Here is a 13,864-nt window from a genome sequence, read left to right as displayed (position 1 = left end):
AGACGCTGATTTCTTTCAAAAACAGCAGGTATAAGCAAGGGACGTTTTGTTTTCTGATCCGTAATTGAAGTCTGTTTTGCTTTGTCATTAATTTCATTAATATTGGCATCCAATCAAACTCGGTTTTGCAGGTTTAATATTCCAGCCCATGCTGTCGAGTTCGTTGTTATGTTATCATTTTATAATTGAGAGTCCACTTTTCCCAGTTAAAATAAATAAATCACAACATGTTTTTGGCATCTTTATTTGAGCCAGTAAATCACACTTTATCTCTCCAGCGTTTGCTGGCAGATGCTTGCTCCACCCGTCTCCCTGTTTCAGCCCCGGTTTGTGGCCGCTCCGTTGTGCAGAGCCGGCGGGCGATGGTCCTGGGCTGCCAGCAAGCGAAGCCGCGCAGCATCGCGGTGAAGAGCTGCTCTTGGCAGTGGCTTTTAGGGAGTGGTGTGAAGGAAATACTCTTTTTTTCACCAGTTAGCAAGAAGGAGAAAAGAGAATACACTTTATGTCTCTGGTTCTGCTCAATTTGTTGCTTATAACTTGTGTAACTACAAAAAAATATATAAATATATATATATATTTATTTTTTCCCCCCAAGAAGCAAAGATACAAGTATGTTCATAGCATTGCAGACTCATTTGATTTATCTTAAGAGTTTTGTTTATAGGAACATTGCTGGGAATACAGAAAAAAGGCATATTTGTTGTTACCTCCAAAGACTGGAGAGTTAAAGCTATCTAGGTTAGGAGAGAAGAAATCCTTAAACACTGTATGTGCTTTAAATCGATGGGTATTGCAGTCTGAGGGAAATTATTTTTAGAAAAAGGGACTCTATTGCTTCTTTACATGTTTTAAACCCCGTCATGAATTACTGTTCCTTTTTGAAGTATCTTTTTTTTGCAGTTTTTATTTGTATTTTCTGATTGATGCAATAAACAAGATAGTTTTCAGTAATAAAATACATTTTTATTTTCATCATAAACCTTGATACTTGAATGGGCCTTTTCATACCATCTCAAGATAACTGGCCCAGGTTTAACTACAAACAACTAATAACGTAGAGTCAATTTTGGCTTTGAGGTATTCCTGATTTTCTCAGAACTTGGAGATTTTGGCATCACTGGAAGAAATGCAAAGGAGAAAAATATTCTGTGAGAAACAAGCATGCTTTTTATTCAGGTAGTGAAAGAACAGAACACAAGTTTGGGAGCTCAACGTTACTGTCATTAAACCATAATATTTAATTGATTTAAAATACTCCATTTTGCATGGGTATTGCTCATGCTGAGTATTGACTCTTTAGGATATGTCAGCTTGTTACCATCTCTTCCTTGTTCCAGCTGAAGCCAGGGGCAAAGTTCCTCTTATCTCCTCTGACATCCTATGAAAGTGGATGCTTAAACATGGCTATGTAACTGAAGGGCACATGTCCCCGCTGAATTTTAAAAGCCATTTCAGAAGTGGGATAAATACAGATAGTTAGCTTATGGCAAGCTCTGCATGGCTCTCACCATGGTGCTAGTGGTACTTGAAATAGGTAATTTAAGGCTACCTCAGATATGCTTACGTGGTCTCTAATCACATCAGTGATAGCAGATCAGACATGTCATTAGGTATTCGTCTGAATGCCATTTAACACACAAAAATGACAAGTCTTTAAGCAGCTATGCCAACTTACGTGAAATATTTAACTTGGTATCCCAGAAAATATATAATTTACAGAAATAAATTGACAATTTGTTAATAGATTACTAGGAAAATATAATTTAAAATTGGGAATTGCCTAATCACCTACAATGAACAGGCAACAGAGGAGATCATTTTGGAACAGAAAATACCTATAGCACAGAACATATTCTGCTTAAAAGATCTCTTTTCAAGTAGGCATGTTCCTTACAAAAATGTCTTCAGTGATTTTTGAAAAGATGGTTTAGCTTGAAAAGCAGTATAACTGTATTTGTGCAGGAGAGGGTTGTATTGTAGTTTTTCATTGGAGTCACTCAAGCAAGGTGATGTATAATAAGCTTTTATAAAAATGTATATCACAGCCTGAATTCCAGCATTTCCAGCGTACGGTGTGCTTGTATCAGGCTTCTGCTTGAATATTTAAGGATATCATCATATCTGGAGAGTTGTCCCAGTGAGCAGAAAGACTGAAGTAAGCAATTTGTTTTGTATCTCAAGGAAAATTACTTTTTTATTGGATAGTATTTAGAGACTATTTTTATTTCAGAATATTTGCATTAGTTAACAGGTATGTAAATTAAGCACTGCACAGCAGTCCTACTGGTAGAGCTGTCATTCAATTAGTATCAATTATGCTGATTACAGAATAAATCATGAACTTTTCTGGCTATACTCAAGATGACATTTTTGTGTTGGATTGTTTCCATTCACCTCCAACTTTGGCTTTGGTTATGTGCTGTTCTGGAGACCCTTTTCCTATCAGTATCTGTGACCTGACCCTCTTCAGCTATATTATATCATTCCATTTTGACACCTTTTATCAAACTTTAATGAAATGACCCAGGCAAACAAATTGTCATTAAACTTTCCATCACTTTGTCCCTTGGTATCGTCTTTTATAAATTGGACAGCAAATGTTGTATTGATCTTCTCGTTCTTGCAGCTGAACTTGAAATGACCCAGACTGCTTGTTGTTTATGGCCTAGAGTTGCTTTTCCTTGACATTTCCATCCACAGCATGACATCTCTTTTGTTTTTCTTTCTTTCTTGTGGAGATGAATGAACAAGACATACGGTATCGAGACATCCTCGGTCATGGCAATGGAGGCACAGTCTACAAGTGAGTGCTGAATTTCACTTAAAATTTTTGAAAATAAAATTTAACATCCCTCTTATTTTCTCCCCTTTATATGTGTTTTGAGATGCATGTGGGCCTTTGCTGCGATACAGAAAAGTCTGTAAAAGAAATTCTTAATATGAGAAAGAAATTCTTAATATGAGCTTCTTAAGAATTCTCTTTACATATTTACAAGGTATCTGCTTTTGGGTGCCATGAGGGCTGGTGCATTTTTATTATCTTTTTAATACTTGCTTTGAATCCCTCCTGGGTAACAAGTTAATGGTTCACAAGTGGAACTTGAAACGTCCTAACGCATAATGAATTGCCTTCAGTATTTGCAAGACCATTATTCTTGCTGGCTTACCACGCCCTATGCTCGCCTGGTACTGAGAATGACACCGGTGGGACGCGATGACACCGTTGCTCTGCCTTTCTCTGGCAATTCAAAATTAGTAAATACCCCTTTCGCTGTTGCAGAGACTTCCCTTCCTTATAAGCAGCTTCACATGTAGGCTGATGAATATATTAAATGATAAACTCCCCCAAATTTTGGTAGTGCAGCTCATACCCTGCAGCCAGTATTAATTTTAATATTGTAAAGATTATAATAGCAGAGATATAGTTTTCTCGACAGGAAAGTCTTTCTCATGCATAGTGCAAAGTTTAAACTACATAATGTAATATCTGGTACTTAATAGTCTGCAGTGGTGTATGAAAAATATTCCGCTAGGAATTAAGAAATCCATACTATGTAAGAAAGCCCTGAGGGAGTAATAAAGGTTTCCTCTGGAGAGCTATTTACCATATACAGTAACCCAGCATCCCATTAGGATTTTGTTTTTACCTTTAGACATTTTAACTTTGATATTAACATTTTTTAAAAAATGTTTTAAAAGCTACAGTGCATTTAGTTTAATTCCTAATTGGCTGCCAACATTGTGAAACAACCAGCTTTGGTCTTCTAGTGGAAGTTTTAATGACAGTGGACTTCCAAAGCCTTTAGGGGACAAAACTAGTATTTGAATGGCTTCTTCAGAAATTAGGTTAGCCTTGCAGATAGGATGAAGCTCATTCACATTCTCTTGTAGAACGATATTCCTAGACCAAGCAATTGGCAGAATCCAAGGTCCTTCGCTTACTTTATTATAAGAAAGATTTAAGAGAGAGTGTTGAATGTCACAGCTAAGTCAGTGACTTGTTGATGTTTTCTGGTTGAGGGAAGGTTGCTTCCCTTCCCCGTGTACTGATGGCAGCTCCAGGAGCGGTCGTGAGTGGGAGAAGCATCACCAGGGAGGGCCATGTGCAGCGATCCCTCTGGAAGGCACTGGAGGGCTGTTTAGGGAAGAGAAATGGCACACAAAGTGGGGAAACCCACTTATATTTTTGTTACCCAATTTGGGGTCGCTTTCTGTAGGGAATCTTGTTAAATTCATATAGGAAGTTTGAATAAAACTCTATGTGAAGTCAGACTTGCGCCTTTTGACTTTGTATTTCTGAAGGGCAGGATAGTTACATGCCAGCTCTTTTTTTTTTTAGTGTTCTTACAAAAATGTTTTCCTCTTAAAATGACTCTTTCAGTAACAGTCTGCAAGAGTGATGAAGGAACAGAGGTGTGAACATTCAAGTTGCAGAGGACAATGGTGCAGGAGGGAACACAGAATAGTTCTGGCACTTCCACATTGACTTGCTGCATCATGTGGGCTGATGTTGTGATTAGCGTCATTCATTTTTTTTTTGAGTATCATAGTTGCTAAAATTTGGGAAAGTCAGATTTTACCTGCAAAAGCATAAGCCCACTTCTGTATCAGGGAAACACTGCTTCCTTCCCTTTTTATAACATTAACATTTTAAATTGGCAGTTGCAGTGACTTCACAGTATTCTCTCCAGTGCAAGTGTCATTCTTCACAGCTCCAGGGAACGTGTGCCATTTTTGTGTGGTTAATTTGCACATTCCTGCAGTTTGACTTTCCTTGCGAAGTAAATTATAGGAGAATATGAATATGAAATATTTTCTCCCCAAACCGGGCAGCTACAAAGCACCGCGTTCCTCTCGGATCCTCCCAGATTTGTTTCTTGTGTTGGATTGAAGAGTTGTACCGATTTACTCTTTCATCTCTGGAGAGCTGCTGGTTGCCATTGTTGCAGGGAGTTGGCATTTACGGCGCTTTGGAGCAAAGCAGACAGGACTTCCCGTGCTGGAACAACCGCCCCTTTGTGCGGGGGAGCCTCTTCTCCCTTGCCAAAGAAGCATCTTGTGCTACACAAGGCAGTAAGAAATTGCAAAATGGAATACTTACAGGTAGCTGGATTGCGCTAGTCATAGATAGCAGCCCACATATATTTTATTCCAGTAAATCAATGAACATTTGTCAAATAAAATTAATTGCAAACGTTTGGCTGTTTTCCTCTTGCAGCATTCCATGCTGCCGGTTTGTTTCAGGAGAGGCTGTGTGTAGTATTGATTTGAATCTAAAGAATGACTCTGTGTATGTAGTATCTTTTTTTTTTCTCCTTTCTTTCTTTCTAGCTCTTTATACTAAGTCATATCCATTATGGCAATGATATATTATCAGCATTCAGCAAACAAGATAGCGTGTCGCAGGTCGCTGAGCAAAAATTTTCAGCCTCTCTTTCCATGTGAATTAACTACTATTGAAATAGTTTATTGAGATTGAAGTATTGATCACTTCTCATGCTAACCTTGGCTTAAGGGGGGAGAGGAGAGGTGTTTTTGTGCTCCTTGGAAGACGCTATGTGTAGTTAGAAAATGTATTTCATTTATTTGGGTTCTTTACAGCTGCAACTGTTTTATTGCTTGGAGAAGAGGTATCTTAGCTTTATTTTTATGACAGTATAATTATACTTTAGAAATACACTTGATTACTGTGTGTAGCAAAATTGTTCCAGTATATTGGCTTGGCCAATATTGCTATACAAACAACTTTTCAGTCAATTGAGTCTGGTAAAAAATCAATACTTTATAGCAATATTTTTAGTGAGAACTTGCTGAATCTAAATGTTTTTCCTTTTTTTCTAAAAAGAGAAGGGATTTTATAGTTTTCTGATTTACTGTTTTTCCCTTCCTTTTGATATTCTATTTTCTTCGTTAAGGAATTATAGCAATTACGGAGTTGGATATGGCAAATTTATTTAATTATTCTCGATTTTTGGTTGTTTGTATATTCAAAAATGTGTGTGAACATGGAAATGATCCAAAACTGTATATTTGAAAAGTATCTAGAAATATACTAATAGTCAGCAGGAATTCCTTCACTCAGTCTTGAGTAAAGATCGTGAATAAAGTGATGAGCACTGCCGCAACAAAGGCTGAAAGCACCCCAGTACCTTCCTCTTCTCTCTCCCAACTTTTGTGGTTCATTTGCATCGTTAATTGGGATTTCCAGTTTCCGTGGCATGTTTTAAGTCCAGTGCTGTGAATTCTTGGAAAAGCTCAGCTGCTTTTATCTCACAGAGATTCGCACCTTGCCTTATGAGGCCGGCCCTGGGACTGTTGCCCTGTAGCTGTTCAACCTCCCAGCTTTGCAGCAGACTTTCCAATTTTTTATCAGCCAATTTATAGGAGTTGGTAGGATGGAGAATGGGCTTGCTGGGCTGCTTTGTGGCAGAAGAAAGCACTCGTATACCAGCGCATCTAGGGTATTTACTTAAATTGCTTTTGCAGAAAAAATAATTCACTAGCATATCCAAAAGACATTTAAAGTCTGTGCTGCATCTTTTAGCTCCATCAGTGGCTGCAGAGCTCCGAGAGACTCCGTTTTGGTCAGATTGCTCCGTTGCTTCAGTGAAATAAGGTTCACGTTTTGATTTGTGCTGTGATGTATGCGCTCTGCCAGCCAGTCTCAGGAGTGGCCACGTTAAATTATTTAGAACCAAAATACTTAGTGTGTATATTTTGCATCCAAGTATTGCACAGTAGGTCTCGGGCAGGTAATTATGGCAAAAAGTGTCTCTCTCACATGGTACATCTAAACTGTCACTATTTTCTTCCTTTATACACAAACAAAATGAGTATTTTTCTATTCTCTAATATTTTTTAGTCTTCGTAATCATAGCTAATGAGAAGGGAGATGCTCAAGGAACTCTGTTTAGAGAATAGGACAGGGTTTTGTGTGCCTTTTTTTGAGTGAGCGTTGTGTATGGTAGGAAATATTCTGAGTTCTCTTAGCTTGCAGCTATTGAAGGCTCTATAATGCCGTATGTACTGTAATAAACATAAAGGCTCAAGGATGCTGTAATTAATTTGTGAGGTTACCTACTATTGGGGAGAGAGGGAAGAAAAGGGGGAATTGGTTATCATCTTAGCAAGGTGCTGTGAAACCAGACGGCTTCACTTAACTTGAGTGATGGGAAGAGAGGCGGCTGCTGGTGCTGTGCTGCCCAGAGGAATGGCTCGGCTAGGGAAAATGGGGCTAAATGCGGAAGCTTAATTTGTTCGAGCAATTTACTTGAGCAACTCCGCTGTGTGGTTGAGCTGTACGTTCCAGCATCTGCCCGTTCCGTTCCTCTATCTGCGCCCACCTTGGGGTGCCCCATTAGCAGGTTAAACGTGGCGCGTGGCGAGACAGCTGGGAAGTCGATCTCTCTTGCAAGACAGCCTGCAAACTGCTCAGCGAGTGCATGGCGGGGACATTAGCAGGGAAATGTTGTCACTTCTGGAGAGAGGAAGTGGGAGGTGATTTAGCTCTGTTTGCGGGAGTGCTGATGGGATTTGTCATTGCCTTGAGGAGCTGCGGTTCTGCAAGGTTTGCTCCTTCGGCAAGCTGCTGGTGGTTTTCCAGCTCAGGTGCTATCACGAAGGAGCTCCCACAGGAGGGTCTCTAGTGCAGGTTTGGTCTTCAGAAACAATAACTGTCTTTGCACCTCGTGCAGAGGTTGCTGAAGCCAGCCTGACCTCAGCAAAGCCTTCATTTGCTTGGAGCCCCCTCTGTTTTCAGCCTCCATTCATTTCTGGTGTTCTGCATGAATCCACAGCACGGTAATAATGCACCCCACCTTGAAATAGTTCCCTTCACAGTTTTTTGTAGCACTTTTTGCCAAGGAGACTAACGTCATTGTCTGCACACAAGGAGATGCAGGGAGGTGAAGTGTTTGGTGCTCTGACAAGTCCGTGGCCATGTGGGGTCTGAAGTTCGTGTCTCCCTGCAGTCCTGCGGAGGCCTTTTCCTTAATTTCCTGTCCCTGACCACATTCATTTTTTATTTATTTTTATTTTTTTGTGGTTACTTTGTTCTGATTTATTCACACAGAAAAGCAGTGTAGCGATACTAGCTGGGCAAAGTTAGAAGCACCCCACAAAATTTCTGCATCTTGGCATTGCAGTTTAAACAAGACTGACCAGTGATTGCTGCTCACTTGTTTCTCTTGACCCCTGCTATCACTCGCCTGCCTCATAAAATTTGTTATGCACAAAAGTGCATAAAATGAAGATAAAGTACCTCCTTCAAGACTGACAAAAACCATTCCTTTGCAGAATGGTAGCTGCAGTGAAAGTAAATAAATGAATGGACAGCAATCACAGCCTAGTTGATGAAACTGTTCAATTAAAGCACAGGCATTTACATGGTGTAATTTCCCTAAATTGCCAATGAGCCCCTTTAGACACAACCAGTGTTCAAATTGATTTCAGCATTGATTTTGGCTGAAGCTGATAAATTTCTGCTTGTTAGTTAAAGTAATTTTGCAGAAGACTTTGTACTGCAGTATTGAAGTGTTCATTTAGCTGATGGTTAAAAGAGGAGTTATTTACAGAGGGTTCTACTGTTGTTCTGAGATGGGACAATTCCCCGATCATCTTTTTACTTTTAATTTTTTAAGCTTCAGTATACAATCAATAGGTTATTGAAACTGATTAAAATGTATCCAGCCAGCTGCCTATGGCTGTTTAATTAGAAACTGGATGATTCTTAAATTAAAGTTGGTTTGTTTGCATTGCGTGTCCACGGCTTGCAAGATGAGGTGAAATAGGAACCCTGAGAATTGGAGTTTGCTCTCGTTGTGTGAGCACGGTGCAGTTTGCACGGCGGCTCACCCCGGTGCAGGTGGTATCGGCTGCTTCTGGGTTACAAACAGGAGGTTGTGTCCGAGAGAATTGATGGAATTTGCCACAGCCAAGCTACTCCAAGCTGATAGTTTCTGACTGTCCCCTAATACAGAATGCTTTTGTAAATACTGCTTTTGCTTACAGAGATGGGTGTGAGATGGCAAGGGACAGAAGAATGTGCGTTTATGTAGAAATCCTTTTTTGCTATTACACCAGCAGTGTTGTTTCCAACTTTTTCCTTAATCTGTGTTTGATGTCTCTGTAAGAATGAGTGTAACCACACCATCAGGGTTGACACTGAATTTTTTTTCCTATCTTTTAACCCACAATTCTTTCAAATAGCTCACTCCAACTGCTAGGAACTAACTGCTCTGCTGATCACTGGTCTGCATGGGGTACAAAGGTTAGCCCCCCGCATCCATTTCTGACACAGAACCACCCTGTGTCACTACAGCTGCAGTAATGGTGATGGCCAGGAGCAATGCAAAAGCTGCCCTCGTGTGCTGCCCATCCTGGTGCAACCTCAGCGTGGTCCTGCAGTGAGCTGGGCACCGTGACATCCCAGCATCTGCACCCTCAGCTGCTCCTGGGGCAGGACACTTCTTTGGGCAGGGCTTTTTCTAGTGCTTAGGGGTTTTCTTTTGAGGATTTGTTTGTTCGGTACCATGAATTGTGATGGGTTATTGATTTTTTTTGTTTTGTTTTGTTTTCTTGCAAACTTCATTCCACATTCATTTGCCTCTGGTTCCTAAAGGAGATGTTTGTGGGCAGAACATTTTCACGATGCTGTCTTGGAAACGTTAGCTCTGTCTTGACTAAAACCTACGAGCAAGCTTCCTACCTGAAAACGAGCCATGATTAGAAGAAAACCCTATTTCAGGTATTACAACGAATGCCTAGGAAACTTTTCCTCCTTGGCACAGTTCTCTTTTCTGGTAGTGGTCATTGCTGCACATGCTTTTTGGCTCACCCTGTTGCTCCAAATGACCTCCAAAAATTGTGATGGGTTTACTTTGTACTGCAGGGTGTGTGCTGTGTCGGGTAATGCCTGTCCATGTCACTGTAACCTTATGACTGCTCTGCTATCTTTCGTCCTTTCAGCTAGTTTAAAGCCAGCAGCTGAAGTACATTACGGTGTCTGCATCTGATCTGGTTTGGTCCTGTGGCAGCAAGTGAGCTCAGACTGGCCATGGGAGGACACTGACGACAAAATCCTCTCTGTTCAGTTCTTTGGGTACGGGTCTGCCCCGAGGAATGGGAACCAAGTCCCGGTGGGATGGCTACAAGGAGAAAGGTGTAACCCCGTTTTTAAAGGATGACCCTGAGTGGTTGCAGTGGAGAAGGAAGACTGATGTAAGTGGGAACAGATGGAAATAGGAGTTAGGTTGCAGAGTAAAAGAGGTGAGGGATTCATTCTGCTGTGCTTCGGCTTGGATGCCAAAGCCTTCTCGTTCCCACAGAGATGGGTTAAGTGAGACGTTTTGCTGTTCTGCGTTTTCTTTATGCAGCCTCTAGTGCCAATTTTGCTCTTTGTAAAAGTTTAAAATTCAGATACAAGTATTTTGGGTTTGTTTTCTAGTTTAACAACAAATCATTTTGCAATCAGTACTCAAGCATCTGTAATGGGATTTTAGATAGTGGGGAGGTTGGCGTAGATTGCTGTTCGAACTAGCACAGTCCCCATAAAAGCTCCTTTTTACAACTGCTGTGCACTTTGGATTTCCTGTTTTAACAGCCAGAGAGTCAGGCTAATGTGTTTGTCTATTGCAGAAGGCAACAACTGTCAAAGTGTTTATTTCCTAGAAACAATTTGAATCTGTTTCTTTAGATGGCCATCTGAGTACGTGACAATTCTGTCATTGGGCTGCCAGAGTCTGACCGGAGCACGACAGACAGTAGCAGTACTAGGAAAACAGAGGGGGGAAAAAAAAAAAAAGGAAAAATTACCAGTAAACCAAATCTGTGGGTGATTTGCTGCATATAGTTTGCAGCTGGTGACTGGCGTGTCGTTCTGCAGTGCATAACACTTAGAGAATTGTATTCATCGTGTGCAACACTGACACAGTGATTTTGCTCTGGGTTATTTCTCACAGGGCAGGGAAATGTTCGGTTTGACTTCATTTAGTGCCCTTACATCTGAAGGTGCTGCTTGCTAACAACCGTCACTTTCTGTGTGAACTTTTTAGCTCAAATAAGAAGCCTTGTGTTTGTGCTTGTCTGTGGCTATTCATTCTGGGTAGAAACTCATTCCTGGTAACTCTGAGGTCTTTGTGAGCGTGCCTTTCTGTGCATCGAGGAGAACTTCTCTGCAGTTCATCGGGGCAGTGCTATGGTGAGCTGGTACAGATATGGGGAAATGGAACGGTATTTGTGGATCTTGTTAAGTGAAAATATATCTTTTTTTTTTTTTTAACAAAAGCGTGAAACAGAAAGACATGCATCTGCAAGAAAGGATGCAAAGTATTTACTTTTATTTATTTTTACTTCTTGGCTTCTGTTTGCTGCTTGGGAAGTTCACAAGAAGATGGTGCAGCACAGGATCAGGCTGGAGAAAGGCAAAGAGAGGATCTCCATCCTCCAGACTTCCAGCACAGCGCTGGACAAAGCTAGGGCAGCACTGCAGTCCTCCATGGGGTAGGTGGTGGGCAGAAGTCCCCTGCAACCAGCCTTTCTGCAGTTCTGCAGGAAGCAGCATGTGTATTAAAAGCATCTTTTAGCAGAACGGTTCAGGGAGACACCAAAGTTTTTTTGTGAGCCAGTAGGGCTGCAGCAGATCTTCGTTTTTGGCATCAGCCATAAGTTTCTCCAGTGCCTCGACTCAGGGTAACATTGCCTCCCTGCTTCCTGCAGTCACATCACTGATGTGACAGCACCATCACTATATCATTTTGTCATATTTGCTGATGTTAGTTATATTTCCAGGAAGGGAAGGGACTGACTCATTGGCATAGCAGACAGGTCATGGCTTTCCCTTGAATCATTTGGTCTTGCCAAGGAATATCTTATTGATTAGAAATTGTTTCTGTGGCTATTGGGGGAAAAACAGAAAAATATATCCTGGTGGCCAGAGTGAACAGATGAGAAGCAGGATTTTCTGTGTAGTAAGGTGTTGCTGGCTTCTTCAGTGCTTTTTGCATCAGGATTTGTAGCATGATGCAATAATTGTAATGAATTTGTTCTTTTAGGAAGAGACTGATTTTTTCTGAGTTTGTAAGTAATTCTAAATTCAGCTTGAAGTTGAAAAAAATGCATATTAGGAAAAGCTGTTTGAGAAAGCTCAAGGATCTTTGCATAATCAGTCTGTGCTTCTGATGTGACCATCCTTAAGTTGCTCGTATGTGGGCGAATGCTTTACAATTAAAAATGAGAAAACAAATTGAAAATTGCTGTTTCTCTTGAGTGCCTGCATGTTGAAACGTGAAGTTAGTTCTTTGCCCTGAAAGAAATTATACCACGATCACAGTGAGAAATGCAGCTCCCCATGGTGCTTTTAGGTAAAATTTCTCACAGGGAGAATAGAAAATTGTTAGTCTTAGCAAGTTACGAGGGAGAATTTTTTTGTTTGACATCTAAGCTATTTGTAAAGAAGCTCATGCGTATTCTATTTGGTTGGTTTTGTTTGTTTTACTTTTGAAGTACGGTATATAAAAGTCCTGCAGAAACTCACTATCCCTAGTCAGTGTGTGAAATTTTAGCATTACAAATTAGGAGGGGCTGTGATTTCTTTCATAAAGAGGATTGAGCTCCAAAGCATCTTATATTTCTCCTTTGGCTTTCTTTGCTGTATACCTGAGGAAGAACAAAGCAGGCAATGTGAAATTCAGCTGCTTTTTTTTTTTCCCTTTAAAACAGAAACCAGCTGCTTCTGATGCTTTCATTTTTTAATTTGCTTTCCTAGAGAAACGCTCCTCTTATGAGGAGGGAAGAGATGGCGAGGAGTTGGCAACTCCCCCAAAGCCCTATTCTAGTTTTCCGTGATATCGATTTTTATTTTCTGGAGCACAGGGGATGCACACACCGTACTCCTCAGTCCACTGGAAGTTTTTTCCAGCTTAGCTGGAGGGCTTTGTTCTAGCAGAGCACACTCGCTCACACCGCCTTGCGTATTCCCCCAAATACCCCAGCTTTTGCCTTTGTGGCACTCCCGGAGGGCAGCTCCTGATTTTCTGAGTAGAGGAGACAAAGTTATGCTAAAAAACTTGGTTGCATGGGGCTTTGACTGCCTGGGGATGTGGTTAATAGTTAATAGTCAAGGTTAATAAAATATTCGATACAGCTTTGCCAGCCTTGCTCAAAAGCTGTTCGCTGCAATGGATGGAGAGGGCTCAGAGCATAGAACCCCAAAGGGAGCGGGAAGGAAGAGACTTAAATTTCCTCTCCCCAGTGGGAGCATTTCCAAGCATTTGCTTGTTGGAGCCCAGTGCTTGGACCATGCCGTCAACAAACATCAAATTTCTCCGGTTAACCTGAATGGAATCTGGATCAGGCTGTGGATAAGAATCTATTCTTATTTTGTTCCCATATCTGTAAGGAGCTTCCTCTCCAGAGAGGAAGAGCAGTCCATGCAACAGTTGCAAAATTGCAACAGCATTTCAATAATAGCTTTTATATTTTTGCAATAGTTGACACTGGCATCAAGAGTACCAAACTGACTTCTTAAACTTCTGACTGCAGAAGCTGGCAGTCTGATGCAGTGCTGCTGCTTCAATTGCTCCTCAATAATATCTGCCTACTCTCAGTCCCCAGTTATGGCTTGTACAGTAGGTCAAAAGCAAGCCAACAAAAATAGCAGAAAGAAGATCTTGATCTTTCAGAGCTGGTTTCTTCAACGTATGATGTTTGGTGAACATCAAAATGGCATTTTCATTGAATATTTTGTGTTGTGCTACCTTGCCTGAAAAGGGTCCTAGTGGAGGTAGGAGCACAGGGGTGACTTTGTCACCATGTTAGCTCTTCCGTGCAGAGCTGTGGGACAAGAAAAACTTCAGCAGGACATGAA

At 40.9% G+C, this 13,864-nt stretch overlaps 1 protein-coding gene across 3 annotated transcripts in view; it reads left to right on the top strand.

Annotated features, from left to right (window-relative positions):
• MAP2K5 (mitogen-activated protein kinase kinase 5) overlaps positions 1–13,864 on the top strand; it is a 125,774-nt gene that overhangs the window by 24,290 nt on the left and 87,620 nt on the right. For all 3 annotated transcript variants that reach the window (XM_068695374.1, XM_068695376.1, XM_068695375.1), the window contains exon 8: positions 2,739–2,803. In XM_068695374.1, coding sequence (XP_068551475.1) covers positions 2,739–2,803 — 65 coding nt within the window. The remainder of the gene's footprint in view (positions 1–2,738; positions 2,804–13,864) is intronic.

Source organism: Anas acuta, chromosome 12 (assembly GCF_963932015.1).
Source record: "Anas acuta chromosome 12, bAnaAcu1.1, whole genome shotgun sequence".
Classification (NCBI taxonomy): Eukaryota; Metazoa; Chordata; class Aves; order Anseriformes; family Anatidae; genus Anas; species Anas acuta.
The sequence above is the reverse complement of the archived record's forward strand: the minus strand, read 5'-3'. Positions and strand labels throughout refer to the sequence as shown.